This window comes from Lathamus discolor, chromosome 4, assembly GCF_037157495.1.
Source record: "Lathamus discolor isolate bLatDis1 chromosome 4, bLatDis1.hap1, whole genome shotgun sequence".
NCBI lineage: Eukaryota > Metazoa > Chordata > Aves > Psittaciformes > Psittacidae > Lathamus > Lathamus discolor.
Window position 1 is genome coordinate 47,891,167 of NC_088887.1, and position 24,779 is coordinate 47,915,945.

At 41.9% G+C, this 24,779-nt stretch overlaps 1 protein-coding gene across 2 annotated transcripts in view; it reads right to left on the reverse strand.

Moving 5' to 3' along the window:
• Positions 1-496: 496 nt before the first annotated feature.
• REPS2 (RALBP1 associated Eps domain containing 2) overlaps positions 497-24,779 on the reverse strand; it is a 98,194-nt gene continuing 73,911 nt past the window's right edge. For both annotated transcript variants that reach the window (XM_065677383.1, XM_065677382.1), the window contains exons 14-18: positions 20,489-20,553; positions 8,759-8,842; positions 6,151-6,296; positions 4,777-4,882; positions 497-2,735 (exon numbers count right to left, since the gene is read on the reverse strand). In XM_065677383.1, the coding sequence (XP_065533455.1) occupies positions 2,667-2,735; positions 4,777-4,882; positions 6,151-6,296; positions 8,759-8,842; positions 20,489-20,553 (470 nt within the window). In that variant the 3' untranslated portion in view covers positions 497-2,666. The remainder of the gene's footprint in view (positions 2,736-4,776; positions 4,883-6,150; positions 6,297-8,758; positions 8,843-20,488; positions 20,554-24,779) is intronic.

A 24,779-nucleotide genomic window follows, 5' to 3' on the forward strand; every position in this document is an offset into this window, starting at 1 on the left:
GTCTCCACTGCCTTAAAAATGGAAGGTGCACAGTTCTTTGTAATAATGGAAGAGCCTTCCTTAAAAAAATCACTCTTAAAAGAAAAAACAAGCATGCCATGTTTTTTTCCTATTGCATAGTAGGAGCTTATTAACCAAATGACAACGTAAGAGCTAGAAATCAAACAGAGCAAGCGCTCAACCTCATTAAAGGCTCAGGAATGAAGCATGACCAGCAGGTCAAAGGAGGTGATCCTGCCCCTCTATTCTGCTCTTGTGAGACCTCACCTGGAGTATTGTGTGCAGTTCTGGTGTCCTCAACATAAAAAGGACATGGAAGTGTTGGAACAAGTCCAGAGGAGGGCCACGAAGATGATCAGGGGACTGGAGCACCTCCTGTATGAAGACAGGCTGAGGAAGTTGGGGCTGTTCAGCCTGGAGAAGAGAAGGCTGCGTGGAGACCCCATAGCAGCCTTCCAATACCTGAAGGGGGCCTATAGGGATGCGGGGGAGGGACTGTAGTGATAGAATAAGGGGTAATGGGCCCAAGGAAGTTGTAAATGCTCCATTCCTGGTGGTGTTCAAGGTGGGGTTGGACAGAGCCTTGTGTGGGATGGTTTAGTGGGAGGTGTCCCTGCCCATGGCAGGGGGGTTGGAGCTAAATGATCTTAAGCTCCTTTCCTACCCTAACTATTTTATGATTCTACGACTGTTATGAAGATACAAAATAAATGGTAACTTCTGAACAGTACCACTACTGATAAGAGGACAGCAGCTCTTTTGCAGCTTCCCAGAAAAGTCTGCAGTTCTCACATTCTGTCATAGACCATGAATGACTGTCTGAACCCAGGTATGCAACAGCTGCACAGAAGTCCCAAATCCAGAGAAATGGTTGTTGCTTGTCGACATAGTGACGTTTAGTTGAATCAAACCCAACATGTTACAAAAACAGATTTTTAGTAACAATACTGCAAATGCTTATTTTCACCTTCAGAATTCTGGATCCATGTCCCACATCCATATCACTTTCAGCAAGAGTAAGCTGTTTCCTCATCACTTTAAATGTTCCCATTGATGTCTGCCTTATCTCTCAACAAAATGTTTAGCTGCTCTGTAGTCCTCTGATATCCCTCTGCAGCCATTCTGTGATACACCCTGAAGGAAGGCTAGCCAGTTACTTCAAACGCACTTCTTCCTCTCAGCCCCAGAGCCATCCTTTTGCTTTCTCCCTACAGCTTCACATCAGCAACAGTAAAAACCTTTGCCATCATTTCTGCAAGGCAAACTTGTACACTTAAAGCAGGTCAGTGAACAACAGGAGATGAAACACCTGCAGCATCACATTTAAGATGGATAACAGGTAAGTGACATTCTTTTGCATTGAAGCACACATCATATCCATGGTGGGAGCAGGGCTGACATCATTATGTCTGAAGTCACCCCATCTAAGAGTACTGAGCCAGCTTCCATTGCTAGAACTGAGACCGAAGCCAAGGACCACTGCATCCATGGAAAAATCCCCATGGGATTCAGTTTGCCCTGGATCAGCTTAAAAAATAATCATTGCTTCTTCATTTAGAAAATAGATGGGCATCAGCAGTTTCACCCTATCAGTAGCATCTCCAGTGAGGTGCAAAGGAACCTTAATGAAATCCTGTTGTAGAAGGCAATTATTTCCATCACACATTTTATAATCTCATGTATAGCACTTTTGCTATCTTTCTTCTTTAGGAAATACAGTTCTTGTACACATCCTTGGAACAGATCAGCAGCTATTAAGACAAAGCAGACTAATACAAATGTACATACAATAGCTTTTATAAAATGCCCCGAATGCATTTTTAACCTCTTGTTATAAATAGTTGGTTAAAAAAAAAAAAAAAAAAGAAAAAAAGCTATAAATCAGTGATCTCTGACATGCTGAAAGTATGCAGAGACACTGGCAGTTGCAAGTGATCAAACACTAGTGGAGGGGAAACAGTTATAGCTGAAAACCCACTCTTTTTTTTTTTTTGTAATTACCAAAATAATTATATTTTTGTATTTTTCACTGTTCTCTGATATGATTTGAACTTATAAAATACAAGTTCTCTAACATTAAAATACATCCATGATTGCATAATAAACAGTACTAAGAAAATAATTATCTGACATATGATTGCAGATAAAGACTCTATGTCTAGTGAGTTTTATTCCTGTAGCATATTAAAATCACAGGAACTCTACCATGATACAATCCTACAGGAATCAGTAGCATCCAATAGCCCACCTCAGAGAATGAGTTTTAAATGTAAGCAAGAATCCAGGAACGCTGTACCTCTTAATGACCAGGGCAGAAGGTGCTCACAGAACATGTATAAATCAGGAATTCTTTACATAAATAAAATACTCTCAGGTTATTCATTTCAGTGATAAACTGCATTTACACGTTAGACTGGGAAGAGGGAGAAAAAAAGGCAAAGCATCCCTCTGCTCAGAAACATCCATCAGTCAGATATTTATTTTCTGTACCTTCTTCACCTGCAAAGGCAATTGCATGCTGTGGGGTGAAGGGAGACCCAACAAGCCAGTCCTCCCCACCATCACCAGCTTGGCAGAAACCCTGCTTAGCCCCAGCAGGCTCCTCTTCTTGCAAGGCTGCTTGGGACACGTGCTCTGCTCTTGCTGCTGCATGGCAGTGAGGGAAGTCACAAGACTGTGACAGGACGTAGCTGCTCCAGCTGCGTTTCCAAGGCAATTCGTTCCTTGTGAACTTCCTGCAGGATGGAGAGATGTGCTGTAACTTCTGTGATGCTCACATGCCCCAGCTAACTCCAGTGAAAAGCATTGAGGCAAACCACTGTCACTGACTCGAGGCTTCAGGCTCTGCTGTGAAGTAATTCTTGTGGTCTCAAAACACTGTACCACACAACCACCCTGCATAGCCATCTAGTGTCTCCTCCTTACAGTGGAGCAATATTTGTTTGGACAATCATGGAGAGGAGCAGTCATCCAATACCCTGGGATGAAGGGAAGCTGGCCACAAATGTCTATTTTTACCAAAGAAAATCAGGTTATCTTGAAATCACGTTTCCCTCAAAACTGCTTTCTGAGAACTTCTGGTTGCCAAAACTCATCTCTTTCCTTTCGGAAATGAATGAGACCGCCTTTCTAAGACAACACAGGTTTTGCAATCTACCTCTTTGACAGCTGTAGCAGGAAGATCATCCGCCTCAGTCAGAAACTAACTGTGAAGGCTTTGGGAATCAGTGATTTTTGGGAAAGCCTTTCCTGGTCTCAAGGCTGGCCCTGCACTGAGGGACATTCATAAAAACTGCAAAAGCCCTGCTCCATCAGAAAGCTTCCAGGCAGCAATATGACTTAAAGGAAAAATTCAGTTTTCTGCTCTTGTGTGAACTTAGGCAAATCTCTTTCTGTGCCTCTTCTACCCTGCTGTAAAATACTGGTAACAGCACTGGCCTGCTTTGTGAAGGTCAGAGAATTTAAGCATACTGAAGATAGTGCACGGAAGCAAGTAAGATCTGAGCCAAGGAACGTCAGCAATGTGCTGTCATTAAAAGCTTTAATCTCCATGCTTATTTCAGTTGCTGTCCTATATTTTGCTATGAGTTCAGTATAAAGCATCCACCCTGCTTCTTTCTCAGGAGATCCCTGAAAAGCAGTTAAAAAATTATATTAAATAAAGTTGAATATGCAATCAAACTTTCACACTGACTGAACTGGGAGTTCACCTCTCTTTCCAATCAAGTGCCCATTCACAATATACAAAGAAGAAAAAGCTGTAGCTGATCAAAAACTAAAGTCTGTATTAGCCTTGAACTAAGACAACAGAAAAATAAGAACTGGTATTTAAAAGAACGCAGCCCCTTGAGAACTGTGTTCAGCTCTAGGGCCCACAACATAAGAAGGATGTGGACCTGTTGGAGTGAGTCCAGAGCAGGGCCACAAAGATGACCAGAGGGCTGGAGCACCTCTCCTGTAAAGACAGGCTGAGAGAGCTGGGGTTGCTCAGCCTGAGAAGGCTCAGGGGAGACCTTATAGCAGCCTTCCAGTGCCTGAAGAAAGGATGCTGGGGAAGGACTTTTTACAAGGACATGTAGGGAGAGGACAAGGGGGAATGGCTTTAAACTGAAAGAAAGTAGACTCTTATTAGATATTAGGAAGATGTTTTTCACTATGAGGGTGAGACACTGGCACAGGTTGCCCAGAGAAGCTGTGGCTGCCCCATCCCCAGCAGTGTTAAAGGTCAGGTTGGATGGGGCTTTGAGCAACCTGGTCTAGTGGAAGGTGTCCCTGCCCAAGGCAGGGGGGTTGGAGCTGAATGATCTTAAGGTCCTTTCCAACCTAGCTATTCCACGATTTGATGTTAAAAGAGAAATCAGCAGACATTAAATATCAGTATTAGATGTTCACGTAACACACAGTTTAGGCAGTCCATGCATACCCAATGCCTAACTCCAGGAGACAGTTACATCGCACAACTGACCAGAAGACAAGAAAGCTACACTTGAGTTGCTCTCCTGCACTAGGTGACTCCATCACAGTATCAAATTTTTCAGAAAGACAAAGTTCACCCTTTCAATTTACTCTAACTGCCAGTGGAGCTGCAGGCTCATAGGCTATAACTTTTCCCAGAAAGCCTCATCCAACCCACTCATACAGCATACTTATTCCCTTCCAGAAAGCAGGAAGTAACACAGCAGGTCTCATCTGAAAGGATGAACAAGATTCTCTGCTGGAGTTGACACATAACTGATTGTAGAGAGCTTTGTCACCGATTTTCAATGCATTCCTTACCTTCAGCTGCTGCTGGAGCTCACTGTTCAACCTGGCGAGCACAGCATTGGCTTCTTTGTTTTTTCGTATAGCGGTCTGAATAGCCCTTTTCTGCTTGGAAGACTGTCTGCCAGACAGATAAATACAAAATGTTTCAATTAAGAGCCTCAATAGTGGCCGATGCCAGAAGATCAGCCATCCATTTTGCATGTCTGTACTCTATACACACTGGACTACAGCTCTAGACACACTGGACTACACTTCAAAGACAAGGAACAAACTACAGATTGAAGAGAAGAAAAACGTAACACTGAAATGAATCAGGTAGACTATCTGAAAGTAAAATATAGGCTATAAGGTAATAAATGATAGGAAAAACAATTAAAAACAGGGCGATATATGTCTGTGGTCATTTAAACATTTTAGGAAAGATATAGCGAAAGCAGGATTAAGCTGAAGTGTGAACAGTACTATTATCTTTCTTTGAACCACTAATGGAATAGGCACTCCCTAAGCACAAAATAGCACTTTAAGAGCATTCTAGGAGTCTTACTACTTATTCCAATCTCCAGTTATGCAGCACAGATTCAGTCTACTGATAAACAGTTTGCTAAGGGCTGCTCAACTGATTTGGGCAGCTTGGTTTTGTTTCAGACTAAAGCAGATGTCTTTACAAGCTTTCAGTGAAGATGGACTACAATGTTTGCACACTTTCAGTTGAGGGAGATGTATAGATCCAGTTGGGTTTCAAGTGCCTTCATTTACCGTTTGTACAGCCCCTTCTCCACTGCCATTAAATAAATATGTAGTGAAATACCTACAAGTCTTTGGCTGCTGACATCTTCAACAGCTATATTTACAAGAAGAAACAACACATGCTGGGGTTCGCAATCACAGTTTATCACAAGTGGTCTATGGCTCAGCTCATACCAGCGGCGAGCTCATTTCCAATCTGCCTTGCGATGAAGAAATATCACAAAGATATGACCAACATCAAGCACTTCATGACTCAGTTTCCTGGACATTTCTCTGGTTCTATCTGTCCATATGAATGAGGAAAACTTCAGAAGATATATGCAAGGAAAAACACACATCCACAGATCTAAAAGAGGTTGTGTGAGAGGTGCTGGTTGAACAGCTAGGTTTGCTCTTCAGACATGTCTACCACACACAGAGGTAAAACACCTTTGAAGAGGCTATCAATCAAGTATTTCCAACTTAAACAGTCACCATAGACTTAGTTTGCATTTGAGAAGACACAGGTAGATGTCAGAGATCTGCATCTTGTGAAGCATTCTCAAAACAAGAACTATTAAGCACAAAATCACGTGAAGAGCAAACCCGGCCCTATCAGATCTCATGGCGCAGTTTGAAGTGCTTGGTACAGGTTTTTACTTTTGGACTGGGAGGTGAGGCTTGACTGCTGGCGAGGAAGAAGTCACATTTATAGTGGGAGAAAGCTCAGGGGTCTCCAGCCCCTGTGCCTCTGCCCGGAGCTTCCTGCGGGTGGGTTTGGAGGGTGGCTGAGCAAGAACAACCTCCTGCAAAGAAGAAACACATCAACATTAAGTCAGGCCATATGTGTCCCATCATTAGGCTGGGGAATATTTGTGACACAGAAATTGTTGACAGCTGGCCTAAGATTTCATAATTTAAAGAGGTACAGAGCTTAATTCAGATTTAGTAATAGCCTCTCAGGTTTCTGACTTCGAAAAAGGAACAATAACTCCTGCAACCCCTTAATGAATGAAATGATTATACTGGTGTTTTGTCTTCATCTAGATGACAGGCTTTTCAGAACTGGATTGTATAGCTCTGTGTGCAACTTATTACCTCACCCATACAGCATGGAGGCTCTGCCTTCTCCCCTCCTCTCTTACATGAAGCAACACTGAAAATAGCTTAGGAAGACAAAAGTATAAAATTATCCATGCAAAATTAACATGCTGGAAGTGTAGAAAGCCAGTTATTTCTCTTGATAAGTTATATCAAAGAAATAGTCTGGTTTCTAGGTAAAAGAAAGTGTCTTGGATTTTTAACAACTCAGTAGTAAGAAGTGTTTTCATTATTTTAAATTAAGACATCCTTTCTTTTGCAATGAGAAGCAGTTTTAATGCCTTATGTCTGTTTTAAATCTGAAATATAAATATATCCTTTCCAATGCAGTCTATTATTAGCGCTCTTTTACAAGCAATATAGCTATTACTGCCCCATTTCATGAATGAGAAAGCTAAGACTTAAAAGGATGAAGTGACTTGACAAAGGTGTCAGTCACAGATCGGAGACCAAATTTTATTATCACTTCAAGAGTGCACGTTTTACTGAGCCAGACTTTCTTCCTTACATATGTTAATATAACGGAAAAAAAAGAAAAAAGAAAAAAAAAAAGGAAGCATTTAATGACTTAACAATCATAAGGAGAAAAAAAACAACAAAACCCCAACACTGTAGTAAGCAGCCTCACTCAGCAGAAGAGACTACTATGAGTGATACAGAATGAAACCAACATAGGACCATCAATAATGAGTATTACAATAATGTGGGATTACACTTATTAGAGGAAGTAGAATTATAAGGAAACAAGAGATTTCAACATTAAAAACCAGTTCTGCCATTATTGGAAAAATCTAAAAGTACCATTAGATCTTTTGATCAGGATGTCAGCATACCAACACTGCACAGATCTCAGAGAACATAATACTCTGAAATCCTACACATATGTGCAGCTCCTGCAAACATACCACGTATGGCAACTGAGAAACTTGCATATGCTTTCTACAACTATACACTGGCTAGATGCCAAATACATTACCCCAGTCTATCATAAACTGCCAAAAACCTAATAAAAACCATAGGATAAGTCCCTCTTCCATTTCAAATGCATTATTGGAAGAAATACCTAAAAGATCCAATATCTAAAAGCAGAATCCTCCACAAGGGCCCTTTGGCTGGCTGCTGTTGCACCAGCCTCTGGAAGGTGGGTCAACACTGAGCCAACAACCTGCCTCCTGAGCCTCACAGGCTGGGGCTTCTCTGTATTTATGGATCCAGATGGAGTGAGGGCAAGCATGAAGAAGGTAGACCACAAGTATTTAATTTCCCCAGCAGGGCTGCAAAGCAAGGCAAGGATAAAGCAGGGCCAGGCTAAAAGTAGCATGCAGTGAGCACAAACGAATCAAGGATGCTGCTCAGAAAACCCTATCATGTATAGGAAATTACGCTGGATATTTGTCTGTGCCCCCCATTAGGGTAAGAAGTGCAATAACTCTGCCTGGTCAAAGTACATACTACATACAGCACCTGCCAACGGTTCTCAGTTGGGCTGAGCAAAGGTCTTGCAGGTGCTTCCTGGCTGCCAGAGAGGGGAGGATCTGAGGGCAGATCTGTCAAAACCTGTTCTGCCTGGGACTGGAACATTCCTTCTGGGTGGAAGAAGGCAGTGGGATCGTGCCAAGAGTGGGAAAATGCTCACAGACCACTCTATCCCTAAGCAAGCCCTCTGAAGAGCGTCACTGCAATTTATACAAATGTTATGTTCATACAGAAACATACTAGAAACAGCACATCTTGAGCAAATCTCTCCCAGTCTATGTACATTTAGTGGCAGATCCTGACCTCTAGCAAACGGGTGTGTTTACATCAAACCCAAATCCTCAGTAACTGGAAGCAAGAAGTGCATCACAAGCGAGATGGGGGTCGAGCACAATCAAACTCTTTTTCTTCTCTAAGGCTCCACAAGTCCCTATTGATTTGAAACAAATGGTGAGCTGCCTCTCTTAAAGCACATGCATCAGTGTGTATCTAATGAGAGCTTTCTTAATGATTTATCTGAGCTGATGTCACACACGAACCCAGCTCTCTCTAGCGCCTTGACCTCCAGAGAAGGTAAACATGTAAAATTTGTAACCCCAACCCTCTGTTTAATTGCTTTAGAACTTAAAACAACCACATTTGTTGATGAAGACAAACCACTCCACAATGGTACAATGTGCGCAGGTCTCACCTTTTTTGCTGAACTGTTTTCTTCTGCCTGCATCGGAGGTCTATTCATTTGAGGATGTAATTCAACCTCAGATGGTTGCTCTGTCTGCAACAAGAAGTCAGTCATTGCTACACCCAGAAAATGACTAGCAGTCACATACAATAAAGTCAATGAAAGGAAACGTTATACACAAAAGTTATTTTAACAATTCAGCAGCAGGGGAAATGGATTTAGGGTGACAGCAGAATGGATGACATATGTATTTTGCAGATTTTTAATGAAATGGCTTTCTTGTATTTTATAGTACTAGGAAAACAAGAGAAAAGTTTTTCTGTGAAAAAACATGTCTCTGTAAATGACCTAATACCCAGAATTTCTTCTAGAGTTACTCTTATGGTCTAAATAATCAGAGAAGAAGAGGTAGAGAAACGCTAGAAAGATCTTGGATGTGCCCTTTCACCTTATTATCTCCTGACAGTGATGAAAATTCATTGGAGTAAGCCTCTGCCTTTGAAGTTTGCAAGCCTAGAGTTAGAAAGTTGGAATTATACCAAAAATCCCAGGAAAGCTTCTGAAAACACAAGTCATAGAAGAAGCCAAGTAAGTTTTCCCTCCTTCCTTCTCACCTTTCAAACAGAAACTGAGCTGAATGCTCACCACACAGGTCTACGCTTCTGCAAAACAGAATACACTCCCACTAGCATATCTGACTGAGCAGCAAATTAAAACACAGGGTTAATCCATTGCTTTGCCTCTCCCAAAATCTTTCCAGATCTTTCCACATCCTTCACCAGGACAGGGAACAGCACATCAGCTAAGGGAGGGCAGCAGGATTTGGAGCTGCGTGCCCCTGGGTGTGCAGCAGCAAACACGGTATAAACACTGTGTGGCTGTTTTCTGTCCAGAAGGGATGAGCTGGCTCTCCCAGAGGGGAAAGGCAGGCAGGAGCAGGAGACTGAGGGCACCGGGCACTGGCAGACTTCTCCTCTTTCCCAACTCCTGCCAAATTGGAGCCACACTGACAGCAGCCTCCAGGCAACCCGCCGTACTGCTCCCTTCTCAAAAAAGGCACATTTCTCAAAGGTGAAAGCCTGCATTTAAAACCAAGTTCAGGGTAAAGCACAAACTTTTAAGGGGCCAGGATTACCCAGGGTTTAACCATAAGGCAAACAAAAATGACAGCACAGAATTTGGCGTACTTAAACAGGAGTAAAAACTGTACAGTAAGATGCAGGGGAAACATGGTTCTGTCAGGTTACTGCTGCTCTCCAACCATATGGCATTGAACATGTGCACAGAGGAGGGAGATTGGAGATCTTTTTTTAAGACACATATGTAATTCCTTGGGAGAGCAGGAAAAGGTTTTGGCTGACAAGATTTCTCTCTCCCCTTTTTAAGTATGCTATATCTGTAGTGTTATGTGATGGTTAGACAAATAAAACCTCACCCTGTCATTTTCCAATATTTTAATACTAATATCCTAAATATTTGGATTTTAATAACTATTGGATACTGAGATTTGAATTCTGGAAAGCTTTTCATGGGTTGAAGTAATGCTTCTGTAACTAGATTTCTGGTGCAAACAGGAGAGTGAAATGGAAAAAAGCAATCTTTTTTTTTTTCTGTCTACAAAAATCAAAGACCTTTAAAAGTCCATTTAATGCAACAGAGCATTTCTTTACCAGCAAGCTGAACAATGCACAATCTCTGCAATTTCTACGTCCACCTTTTATGTATTTGAAAGAAATGAAGGCTCTAAGCACTGTAACAGTGGCCCGACAAAGTCTACAGGGCTTTCATGAATGATTTGGAGATAGGAAAGCTCGCTCAAATACTCAACAGAGCCACACAATAAATTTGGGCCCAAACAACATCACTTTGACAAATCATTCATATACAGACAGCAAGAGTGAACACAGTCTTTCAGAGAGTCACATAATATACATATTATAAACTCCTCATGGCATAGCTTTGCTGCACAACACAGAGCAGTAACAGAGGAATATGAGAACCAGCTCCTAATGACCCTTCTTGGACAGGGAGCACTAGATACCCCCCTAACCTGGGCAGGTGGGCAGTTTCTGGTGCTTCACGCTGTTGTCGGAATCTACACTACACCTTGCATGAAAAGCAAGAATATATCAACTTATTCCACAGAACTAAAAAGAATGGAGACCAACACCCATGTTATTTGCATATAGAAAAAAATGCAGTTTTTCAAGAACCAATGTGTTTGAACAGTGTAGATGTAACTAAATACCATGGCACCTTACAGTGTCAATTGCAAACAAGCAGGAAAATTGAAACGACCATAAGGTAAAGGACCTAGAGAAGAAAAACAAAAACAGCTCACAAACTTTTGCAGGAACATCCACATTCTTCCCCCCTCCCTTTTTTTGTTTTATGGTCTCATTGCAGAAGAATACTGTTTTAAACTGAAGGGAATTGAAAAGGGCGGGGAGGGACACATAAACTTTATGCGGAAGAAAATACAAATCAGAGTGCTGATGCCAAAAAGGGCAAGATTTCAAAATTTCCAACAGCTTGACATCACTGTTCCTACTGATGCAGGACATGTCTTCACTAGCTAAGTGCTGTGATGTGGCTGTCAGCCTAACAGCTGTGGCAGCCACTGTGCTGCAAGGCTGCAGTATGCACTGCCAGGACATGAGGATGGCAAAGCTCATCAGCCAGCCGGGCAGGGGATGGCTGGACCAGGCAGGTGGCAGAAATAAATAAGTAGTTACATTAGGGAAAAAAAAAAAAAGGAAAATAAACCCCCAAAACAACTCGTTCGGGTGATGCAGCTCATGCATAACGAATAAAACCAAGCGACTGCCACGTCCCTGAAGTGCCACCTAGTGGTATGTGCCACAGGCCATTTCTGAGCTCCCTGCTTAGAGGAGAGTACAAAAACTCCACTGCATTATTCAGAGTCTGCAGACTCAGCCTGGTCGGCAAGGTGGGCAGACAGCTGGGCTGGACACAGTTAAGACTCTGCTCTTTGGAGTCTCCTTTCCCTGTCATGCAGAGGCCAGGTCTACATATTAATGATCTGCCATCAGAGCTACAAGTTCTCCTCTATGAAAAAGCTCCATTCTTCAGTGTGACGTGCCTGAAGATGGGCAGGCATTAAACCAGGCAAAAATCTTTTGACTGCAACATACATAAATGCAAAAAAGGTTTGCTCATCTAGCTAACCCAACAAGTCCTCCAGCTAAGGCCTCAGAAGCTTTACAAATACATTTTCAAGTTGATGTCTCCCCACATTGGCCCCACACAGATTTTTCAAGGAAAAATAGCTCCTGCTTTTAATTTTGATAGATTTGACAGATTGCCTTTCCTTCACTGTGGGATGAAAACAAGCCCCTGTAGTCTTCCAGTCATGGATACAGTGAGACTGGCTAAAGGATACTCCAGTCTGATCTCCTACAGTACAGTGTAAAGAAAAGGTAATCCATCAGGAGCAGCTGAGTTGGGTTCCCTTCAGTTTTGCACTGGTTTTATACCATGCTTAGTATAATATCTGGGCAACTCGTTTCTCATTCAGAAACTCAGCAATGAACTGTCTCCTTCTATCACAGCAATGTCTTACAATTTTCCCCACATCTTTGATGCTTCTCACCATTATATTAGAGTTTAAAAATCTTCACCACTGGTTTATAAAACTGAAAGGTTATACAGTATGCAATATGGTCTTCGGGAAGAAAATTCAGTTAGTAGTGCAAAAGTGCTTCAATGGAAGTTTCTCACTCATATTCAGAGAACTGAGCAAACTACTGGTATAGAAGTGCTGCTGTGCTGGCGGGTACAGCTGGATCCATATCCAAGGTTTGCAAGATGGACAAAGAATATCCTGCTCATGTGCGCCGTCAGCAGGGCAAAAAAGGATCTGCAGACCAGGACTAAGAGTGTCTTGATTTTAGAAAAGTAAGGGATCACAGAAAAGAGCAAGACAGTGTCCTATCCCAAACCTCTGAAGATCTTCTCTTAGCAAAGATGTAAGTCCAGTTATTAACAGGCAGTACCTCCTTTTTCCCCACTGCAGTCTTGTATTTTCTAAGAATAGCCATACCTTCCTCATTCTTCCAGGCAGAAGAAAAAACTAGCCAACAAAGATTCTGTACATCTGCTATGGCCAGACACCAACCTGTGACCTACAGCCAACAGTAAGCATTATGAGAGATAACTCCTCATCGTTAAGGAGAGCATGAGGAAATCACAAATGCTCATTCTTTCATCACATGACCTTTGACCAGGTATTCATAATCCCCTCACTGCTCCATGTGACGATACTTAAGAGTACCTTTTTAAAAGAATACATAATTCTCACTTAAGCACTACATGCTTTGAAAGCCTCAGATGAAAGATCTTCATAACTGTAAGCACATTACCTTAACAACTGGTTCTCCACTTATATTTCCAGTTCTTCTACTTTGCAATGCTGGATTATACGTAGATTTCACATACACTTTTCAAGACAATCTGTCAGTGATCTTCAAGAACAGAAGCTACATGGAGCTTTCATATTTTTGTTACCCAAGAGCCTTTTCTCAAGAGGTGAAGTATACATTCAATCTTCCCCCCAATTCAATCTCGCCCACACTTATGCTCCAGGCCAACTTTACACATGGAAATAGTCCCATTGTAGTCAATGGTACTACTCACAGAAATGAAATTATTTCAGTGCATTCATTGGAATAGCCTATAATCATTACCTATACAATACCACTGCTTAGCTCTGAAAAAAAAGTATTGAGAACAGCTTATCTGCAAGAAAAAGGAGGATACTAAATATGATTAATGCTCAGTATGTGCCCACTGCAATCTTCTATCATCTCTATGCAAGTTCATTTATGAGGTATTTTGCTCCTTTCTAAACATTCATATTTTTGCACTAAATGACAATTCCTAAGAAGTCAAGATGTCTCAATTCCAGTTTCTGTGAGTCTTGTGCATCCCACACTGAATCATCAATTCTTTTTATTGCTTGTTTCAGAAACTGAAAATGGCAAGATGGAAAGAAAACCCATACGGATGCAAATGCAACAAGCTGCCAGGGTCTTAGTGTGCTGCCTGCTTTCTCAGCACTGTGGAGCCCTGAAGTTTTGACAAGCTTTTTCTTTCCCCAAGCTATCTGAGGGCTGGTGATAACATTGAGGAAAGAAGCAGTAAATACAAACAAATTGCTGCAAAGTACAGCCCATTTGAAGGGAAAGAACAGGACCCAGATGGAAGCATTAACAATCTGTTCTAATACTCTGCTTCCACAAAACCAGATTAACGTAAGCTAGAAAGGGGTATGTTTATTCCACTTGAGATACAGGCATTGGATTCTTAGCTTTTTTGTTGTTGTTACAATAAATGTGAAGCCAAATTCAAAAATTGTTAAAACACATTTTAATTAAGGTAGTCGCCCTTCCTCTACTCTCCCAGAAACCTCTTCAGAAAGGATTTTATGGCATCCATCAACTACTCCCCAAATTTGATTTTAACTGTGCTACTTTCCACCACTTCTTAAACTGTAATTTATATTGTCTGGCTGGTGTAGATTTAATATATAATTTTCATGAGAGGAAGATAATCCACTTGTACTATATTAAAGTGGCAGATGGCAAAATCTTTCATGTTATAGAAGACTTTCAGTTCTATTACAGTTACAGGCTTCTTCAGTACTTGCTGCATTGATTATACTACATATGTTATTCTGCAGCCAAGACCATGGAGATGATCAAAAAACTCTCCCTCTTCTTGCACAGTGGTTGTAAATGCAAGATAAGAAAGCATTCATTTGGTTTTATATAAAATGGTTGTCCAGTACAATACCACCAAGTATACAAATAGCATGCTGCCAAAAGCAAATTCTTCATACATTTTTTTGTTTTGGAATTTCTATTTCTATTACAAAAAAAGTTGCTTCCTGTAAAACTCCAGGTGTCCTGCCAGTACCTGAAATTCCTCACATAATTTTACAGAGTAAGACAGTACCTCAGCTGGATGAATATTTTCTCCAAACAACCTCATAACTGAGAGAGCTGGGCTTGTTCAGCCTGGAGAACAGAAGGTTCTGGGGAGACCTCAGTGCAGCCTTCCAGTATCTAAAGGGGCCTACAAGAAATCTGGAGAGGGACTTTTCACAAGAGCATGTACTGATAGGACAAGGGGGAATGGCGTTAAACTGAAAGAGGGGAGATGTAGATTAGATATGAGGAAGAAATTCTTCACTATGAGGGTGGTGAGGCCCTGCCACGGGTTGCCCAGAGAAGCTGTGGCTGGCCTCATCCCTGGCAGTGTCCAAGGCCAGGCTGGATGTGGCTTCGAGCAACCTGGTCTAGTAGGAGGTGTCCCTGCCCATGGCACAGGGGTTGGAACTGGATGATCTCTAAGGTCCCTTCCAATCCAAACCTATAATTCTGTGATAACAGATACAAGCAAGCCCTACCTCATCCTCCACGTATCTCAGCTTTACACAGGCATTGGTGGTGGGGAAACAGCCAGACCAGATCCCAGCACAGACCCTACAGATGGCCTCTCAGGAGGCCATGAGGTCCCAGCAGAACAGACAGGAGCCCTTCCCCACCTCTCAGCCTCAGTGCTGCAGATCAGCATGGGCATGTGTAATCAAAAATGACAGACCCAGGCTGAGCATACCCCACACTTGCAGCTCTCAGTGGATTCAGCAGAACTTGGAGCCATGTTAGTGAAGACAACTTTTTGAACTGGGTCCCAGTTTCCACTTGCAATTCTGGATGATGAATGGCCAAAAAGCTTCACGGAATTTTGAAGTATCAAGTAACATTTGGAGAGCAGAACATTCAATATGCTAAAAAGAATAATATCTTTGTTTTCCAAAAACACCAGGTGCCTGCGACTGGGCAGGGTGACCCACCCATCATCCCTCACAGCACTTGGTTTCCATGATGACTTCACCAAATCCATAGCATGTAATGGTAACGATCACCACTAAACTGACAGCCTAATTCTGAGCTCATGTAACACGGTGAGATTTTAATCTTCAGAGCTGCACTGCACTCAGGATACCTCAATTTGATAATGTTAACAGCTGCCTACCTACTTCACTCCACTTGAACACTTTGCCTTCACCCATAATTTTTTCAGTGCCTGTCAAAACTGCCAGCATAGAACCAGTGGGAAAACCAGGTCCCAAAGTCTCCAGAAATAAAAGTCCAGAACAAGCCAGAGTGAATGTACAAAATCAACAGGCTTAAAATTTAGAGTCTGGGAAAAGAGACTAGGAACATTAGTTTTTTCAGCCAAGGTACACAGGGCTTTTTCCAGTCGCACTGTTTTCAAATGCCCTTATACAGCACAGGCAGGTCTGAAGATACGCCTTCATTACTGCACAGGAAGGTAGTGAAATAAAGGAATGTTGATCTGATTGGGCAATGTTGCAGATAGTGAGCTGATGTTGGATAAAATCCTAAAGTCATAGTTGCTCTTCAGTGTCCATCCATAATTCCTGTAACATAAATATGTCACTAAATCTAACACAGTAAGCAGCTGTGGTAAACAACTCCTGTGGGCCTAAAAGCCGACAGTAATGAAGTATTACTTTGTTTTCCATTTAAAAAAATAACAGAGGCTTAAATGAGATGTGTGTACACATTTGATTCCAGTGGAATGTTACTCATGAGCACCCAAATTTATTTCCTACCTGGAATCTGTGTCACTGCCAGTCAGCTACAGAGCTATTGCCTTCCTTTTGTGATTCTTACTGCCTCCAAGTTACACATATATTCTATGTACAGCCCTGGATCTGCACAAAAAGTTTGGGGGCCATCTTTATGCCATTTCTCCTTGATGATTTCAGCTTACTATTAAGTTAGGAACATGGGATAAGGAAAAATTACCTGAGCCCGTGAATTCAGTCCTCTACAAGCCCAGAGAAAAAAAAACGTAGATATTCCAACAAGCTACAGGTTATCTGTTCTGTATAGCATCACTCAGGGTCAGTGGATGATGCAAAACCCCCTAAAAGCTTTTTAAAAGCCCCCAGAATTAAAAAAAAAGAGTGGAAAAGCCATAACTATAGCACGTCATGGGAAGTGAGAGAGTTAAACCATTGCCACTGCCCAAAGTCTGTACAACAGTTTGCAGCATGTTAAATATTTGTGGTCCAAAGAAATAGGGAAACCAATGAAGAGAAAATTATCCTTAAATCCAGGCAGCTACTGCAGACTTGCTAAGTGTGAGATGTGCTACAAGGGATTACAGAAGGTGTCAATGAATTTACACAGGCATATACACAGCAATAAAATGCTTCAAGATGATGTATTATCCCAAATGAAACTATAGTCTTTGTATAAACCTGTTTCTATACAAGTGCCCTTTATAGGATTTAGGCAAATCTCAAATTACTTACTTTTCTTAATAGGAAAGCAACATGAACTGACAATACTAATAAAGCATTACATACTGCATTTCACAATATCTTACTGGAAACATCATATGAGCTCGAACTGGGGTTAAAAGATCATAAATTGGAGATAATGGAGTATCCACATTATAGAAAATTGTCTTTTGCCCCTCTTTATGTATTCAATTTATTTACAATCACCATAACAACCTCAGACGAAAGCACCACTGCATCAGAGAAATGTCTGGTGAAAGCTCTGAGGAAAACCTGGGTAAAGTTTGTGGACTGATACAAAGTTGACAAAATGTTGACTTTAGCAATGGAGAAAAATCCCAAGGAGATGGAGCTACCATAGCCTTTTAGAGGCCACCAAGAAGAGGAAAAGAAAAGGCAAAGTTAATCCACCAATTCTAAAACCCATCGTAGAGGTAAGAACAGATGCAGCCACATCTGTAAAGGTGTCTACCCACCAGAGGTGTGGAACGGCACAGGCTGACCACCCAGCAACTCAGCACAGAGAAGCCAGCCCCACTGCTATTTCCCCATAAACCAGCCATGTCCTCACAGGATCCCAAGATCTGAGCCTCCCATAGTAAGCCTGGGCACCCACTGAGCTCTGGAGTCAAGGGCGCAGCCGTATTAGCTCCAAGATTTACCTTGTACTATGCTCACGCAGTGATACAGTCCTCCACCCTCATTCAGCTGACTGCGCTATGGAGGCAGACTTGGACACAGGCATAATTTAAGCAGTTTGTGATGTGACTAGAGACATTTGGCACACTCTGAATAAGCAGTGTTTCAGTCTTACCAAGCTTGATTATCTTGGAGGTTCTGACAGGAAAAATAATGTTTTCCTAAAGGTTGAAGCAAATTCCCCTAAAACCAACAGCAACCCAGGACCAAAGTCAAGATGCCATTTCTATGTTGCTATTGATTAAGCTCACAGAAGGACTTCTGCTCCACTGAAATGTAATACCTATGCCTTGGTACCTCTCTTTTACACACTTTGGCCTTTACATCCCACGAGGCCTTTAATCTCACTCTGAAGAGCCAACTGGTTCAAGCTGCTACCCAGCCATCCATAGAAAACTGCAGTCCCCAGAAGAAATTATTTCCCTCTCCTCCTCCTCCATCAATTGATTTCCAAAGCTGAGCCAAAATAATCACACCATGAGCACACTTGTATGGTGCACAGCCACCTGAAATGTATGTGGGATTCGCTTCATTTACAAGCCAGATTTGTCATTCACAGTGCTTAACTGCAGGCATATAGCGAAATGATATGGCAATAAAATAGGATTTTCAATAGCATTGCTGAAAAATAAGTTAAACCAGAAATTTAAGAAGAATTTGGTAAACTCTGAAACAGGAAAAGCTGAAGGTGCAATTTCAGCATCATGACTTTTCTTCAGTTCTTGATCCTGCCTCAGATTTGAAAGCAGATTCCTCCCTCCAACTTCTTCATGCTCTTTAAATCTAGGGCCCCACTGGACTAATGTAATCCATATGCTTACATCCTATTCGTAAGGGTCAGCTCAGCTGAATTATGACCCCATCACACATACTTCCTTACTGCCTGTTACCTCTATCACAGAAAGGCACGCTTGGAGATAAAATAAGCAATGTGACCAGCATGGTTTATTATGCTTTCAAGAACCAGTTTTATGTACATTTTTGCTAGATGTCAGAACAAGAATATTTTTATGAGATATTTGATATCTTTAAAAAGCATCAGAAATGAATAAATGTAAGTGATGCATGTAAGCAAAGCATCAGCTATATATTCATTACTGAGTAGGCACAGAAGCCACTCTTTTTTTCTTTTCTTTCAGAAACCAGATAGTTATATTGGAGGGGAATGGATCAAGAATTTCACATAAGAATCTTCTTGTGTTTATCAGTTTAAAAAGGGCCTATAATCTGCATGGCCCAGCGTAGGATGACCAGTTGGTTCAGTATTTTCTGGCAAGAAAGCTGCTGGACATGCATAAATAAACTAACATCTCTCTTCACTGCTCTGCTAAGGAAACGCAAATCTACCTTAGAACAAGAAAACTAACAAATAGCAGAACCTTGCTTGAAAACAGTGGTTTTCCTCCCCCAAGAACAGGATTTGTTATATTCACTGCTTTTCACAATAGCAGCAAGAGGGCTTGCACAGCACAGAGTTGGTGTGCTGTGGCAAGTCCAAGCAGTGGCAGGAGGGCCAGTGTGGGTTGCAGCAATAGCTGCTGCAGGCACAAGGCAGGGAGGCAGTGAGCCTGTTGTGGGATCAGGAGAAGCCAAAGGGAAACTCTGTTCTCTATAAAGTGTTAGAGAAAGCAGGAATGTGATAGGTGAAACAAGCAGCATGTGGTATTAGCAGTATGGCTAATGCCATACCAACTTGGGGGAAGCATGCAAGCTCAAAACGGAACGCTCTATAGTCCTCAAGGTAGAAACTAGCTGCACCCAGATACTAAAAAAGGTTGTGGAGAACAAAAGAGCAACTAGCTGCTGGTGGAGCTCAGGATGACAACGAGCCTTTTATCATCTCTATTGTAAGCACTGTGCCATAGGAGTTCAACAGCAGACTCTTAAGAGCAGATCCAAAAAGCAAGTGACAAATGTTTCTGGCCCATGGATGGTTTTTATACGTAATAGGCAGTTAGTTCCGCTATGGCCTTGTTTTCTATTATTATACTTCACCTAAAGGAGTAATACATGAAGCATACTTCTGCCTAAGACTTAAGAGAGCCAAGAACATAAAAAGAACAAGACATCGATCCTCCATCATTACCTAAAGCCTGAAGAAGAATTGGGATTCAAATACACGTGATTTAGTCAATTTGCATTGTGATGTGGTTGTGTCATGTTCTAAAAGCAAACAAACAAAAACTCATCCAAAAGCAAACCAAAAGCACACCACTAATGGTATGAAATTTTGTAACATCACTGACATTACATACACTTCCTTTCAGCATTACTTTTTAAACCCATGAGTGAAATAAGCTGTTATATGCTGCAGCTCCCATAGCAGATGTCCTCCGAGCAGCTGAAGCTTGAGAAGCAAATAGCAGGTATCAAGCCCATGCCTTTCGGGCATAAAACTCTCAGAAGGCTAGCATTAGCGCCCTTTAATTTAAAGTTTTGTGTAGTGGGTGCATGTCAGCTCCACTACAAAGAGATGCAATTAGTGTGTAATTTGACACAGTAACACACCAGGCTAGAAAGACTGATGAAGGACACATATGAAACTGCAGAGCAGACTGCAGATGCGCATTAACTTGGAAGCAAGAATAACTGCCATACCCAACTCAACTGGTGCTAACCACTGCAACAGTAACATAAGTAAGTGAATAACACACAAAGTATTATTTATCCTTTGTCCATACCTGAGACGCAGAAGGTCGAGGGGGCAGTGCAGGCGGTGGTGGGGGCAGCCAGCCAGACCTCACAGCTGAACAGTGAGACAAGAAGAAAAAAAAATAAAACCCACATTAATTCTAAATAAAACCAGAATTAATTTCCATGTTAATTACTAGTGAAGAGGCCATATTCAATATTTTAATAACAGAAACCAAACTTTATTGAACAAAACCTTGTTTGAAATAACTTCCTGAGTAGCCGAATGAGTAGTGACTTATTTGCTGTAAAAACCCACAATGTTATGATAAAACAGCAGAGATGGAAGGCAGTAAGCCACAAAAGCTGTCACTAAAGCAATCCAATTCTAGTTAAGAAAAACCAAACAGAAACGTCATCTACTTGTCCTTGGGACTTTGCTCTTTGCCATTAACAGGTTTTTTTTTTAAAGTGATGCTTCAGCATTCACTCCAGATAAAATACACTATGTAACAGAGTGCAGGCTTAAAAAGAAAACATCTACCACGGAATTAACAGGATAAAAGCTTAAATGAAGCAAAAAGAAATCCATTTCTTTGGCTTGATGCTTTGTATTTGCATCTTATCACTTACTGGAGCTATTTTAAAGGAAGGAGAAGTAAGGAGAGGAAGACATCCTCATGGTTAGTTCAGGCCCCTCTAACGTAACGCAATGTCCGCTTTTAATTTGAGCCAGCACAAGGGAGGGCAATAATCATGTAGGTCCAGCCACAGTATCTCTGAGTTTCTGTAAAACACCTAAAACCCACCACGGGGAAAATACTGCAGGACACATGATGGCTTCCAAAGGCATCGGAAGACAGGAAGCTAGCACAAAGACAGCAACCAGGAGTCCTTAGATGGGTTACCCTCCCCAGGTTCCTGTCACACTGAGGGCTCTGCACTTAGGTGATTATTTGCATAGCAAAAAAACCCCAACAATATTAAACCTAGAAATGCCGTTTACCACAATAATTTGAAGCCAGTAATTACATTTATACACTTTTTATTTTTATGCATATTTTAAAAAGCCACAAAGACCATTATGAACCTTGTAAATGGCTTAACCATTTACATATTTTACACACCAAGTCTAAAAATGTTTACATAGTTGAAAATATGAAGACAAAACATATTAACCATTAAGGAAGGACAGCAGTGACAGAGTAAAAATGTGTGGGTGAAAACAGTGATAAGTCAGATTGAATATATACAGCTCCAAAGAGACTTACAACGTATCAGTTTTCTTAATGCTTTCTGTATATTCGTCTGCTAAATAATAACGAGGCCTAAAATCACTGATCATCTTCCGAGCAAAACGAAGCCTATTATTAATGTATGCAATGCCAAAGACAATTAAAACCCAACTTAGCTTAAGCAAGGGAGCCACTAACACACCTACAGGTGTAAGAGATTTGAAAAAACATGGTCATTAGGATCCTTTGTCTCGCATTTAATTAGCTCTGTTTTAAGACCACTGCCATAGCAGCACAATGTCATCACTACTTTTCAACCTCTGCTGTGCAACTGATCTTTACAAAGGAACAGTGGAGTAAGAAAACTTCCTTTCCTTTGGTCTGAACTTCAGGTTATTATTTACTTTATCTGAGCACTGGCAACACCAGCTAGTAACAATATTTGAAAACACCATCCAATTCAAACACCAGCACTCTGTATGTCCACCAGCCACACACAAGAATAGCCAATTGGTAGGTGTCCTGGGTCTACCAGGAGCCGTTTTGCTCCTTCTTAGTAACTGGTGCAAGCTCTGTGTTTTGACTTCCAGCCTGGGCAGAGCTGATAACACCGATTGTTTTTAACTGTTGTTAAGTAATGTTCATTCTGGCCAAGGACTTTGTGAGCCTCATGGTCTGCTGGGGATGAGGGGAGGCCGGGAGGAAGCAGACACAGGACACCTGACCCATGCTAGCCAAAGAGGTATTCCATACCACAGCACGTCATGCCCAGGGAGGTAACTGTGAGTTACCTGGAAGGGCACACTCTCTCTTTGGGGGGGTTGAACTCGTTCAGCGGTGGTATTGTATTCTCTTGTTATTTTCTCTTATCAATATTATCACTGGTGGTAGCAGCAGTGATTTGTGTTATACCTTAGTTACTGGGCTGTTGTTATCTCAACCCGTGGGAGTTACATTCTCTTGATTCTCCTCCCCATCCCTCCGGGAGCAGGGAGGGTCTGGGGGGGGGGGGTGTGAGTGGACGACCTGTGTGGATTGGTTTAAACCACGACAGTAGGTCTGTTCAATATGGCATCTTCAGGAAACCTTGATGGAGCTGTGCTGTGACACCCCATGGAGAATACCTTTGTGCACATTACCCTCCCGCCACCACCAGTGATTAGCACTGTGAGGGTTTCATCTCTGCTCTCCAAACAGCTCCAACGTCATGGGGCAGCACAAATCATGCACGCTTCCTAACGAGCCCACAGGAGCCCAAACATGGAGTTACGGAGTAGTACATTGCTGCCACCAGCATGGGAGTCCCTGGGAAGTGGCACATGCTGTGGAGGTCAGAGGTGCTGAGGGCAGGCACTGGCCCCAGCAGCTCCCCTTGGCCCTTCTGAATATACACAGTCCCCTCCAGGGCCCCATCATTTTTGTATTTGCTGGTTTACTCTTGCAGGACCTCAAAAGCTTTACTGCAAGTGCTGCATCCATTGAGAATTCACCACAACTTCAGCTCTAGAGGATACAGCACTTACTGTCCTTGCTCCCTGATTCTTCAAAACCAGCAATATACCCAGGAAAGCAGCAGTGTAGTCTTTATGCACAAAGCCACTGGGCTTGCTGGAAAAGCATCTCCTGAAATGGCTGCACACACTGTGAAACTCCACAAGTCTCCTGAGATTTGGCCCACAAAATTTCAGAAGTAATTCTTCCATAAGATGGTCTATTAAAAATTAATAGAAGAAAAATAAATATAAACCACAACCCCCCCCCCAACCTGCTTCTTCAGCTTTCAAAATACAGCATAAATGAATTTAGCATTAAAGAAGTTAGATGCTTGCACCATGTGCATTTGACCCAGTTTCCTCTTTTTAATCCTGCAGAATCTAGCTTAAGCTACTCATGAAATATTCATAAAATTCCTGCTGTTGCAGAACATCTTTGGCCTGTTGTTAGAAGGAAATCATACTTATATGAGCACAATTGCTAAACACAAGTTACTTGACTTTGAGGACTCATAAAAACTTATATAAAACCTCCCTTTTTTTCCCCCACAGGGCAATGAAACAAAAAAATTAATGACAAATGCTGCATGCTTCAGCCTTCTCTAGTGCCATTACCCTAAAAGAGGACATTACCAGATACTCATAGATTTTTATGTGTGTTAGCAGGTGACTTGTAATATTAGGTTATTCCAGAATACCTTCCTCCCTGGGAGACTGCCCCTTGAAACAGATAGACTCTTGCTGTTAGAGACAGCATGTTAGCTCTGTAAGCCAACACTAATACGGGAGGGAGGTCTGGTTTTAAAATGAAGGTACACTGTGACTGAGCAGCAAAGAGCCAAATGTCCTATTTCAGGTGCACACCCCAGAGCCTGGATAAGCTGCATGCCACTGCTCTTGGAAAACAAGTCTTCACAGGCTGTGCAAAAGTAGAGGGAGCTGGAGGGAGCACAATGAGCCTTGCACAGGTTGCCTTGTAAGTGAGCAGTTCGCTGGCATTCAAACCAGGGTGAGCCACATAAAGCAGATCTCAGAGACAGCACTGTAGAAAGGCCATAGAGGTACCAGTAGAATAGATTTAAGCATATCCAGCATCCCTATCACAAGTATTCCTGTAAATGAGAGCATTTTCATGCACTAGTTACTCCCACAATGACAGTGATAAGGCTTTTGCTTCAAAAATCATGGCTCTTTACTTAGCATGTTTACACTTTAAGGCAGATTATCTGCATGGAAAGCTTCCAGGACCATTTTTTCTGCCCTATTTTGGCAATCACAAAGGTCTGATAGCACTAACAGGACATCACACTAGATAAAAAAAAAAAAAAAGAAACAGGTTTTTCCTATCTGAAGTTAGATTAATATTTTAAAACAAACACCAGGCTGTAATTGTACACTCTGAGAACAGGTCACGTCATGCTATCTGGCCATGCCGCTCTGCCTTCACCTTCCCTAGCAGACAACAATCTAAGAAGGGGAGACCAGGGAAAACATAAAATTATCATAATCCAGTCAAACCTATGGGAAGCAGGTCTTCAGCTCACTAGGCACAACAGCAGGGGAGGATGCCAAAACGAGGGTGGAACAAATTTGGGCCTTTGGGATCCTTCAGA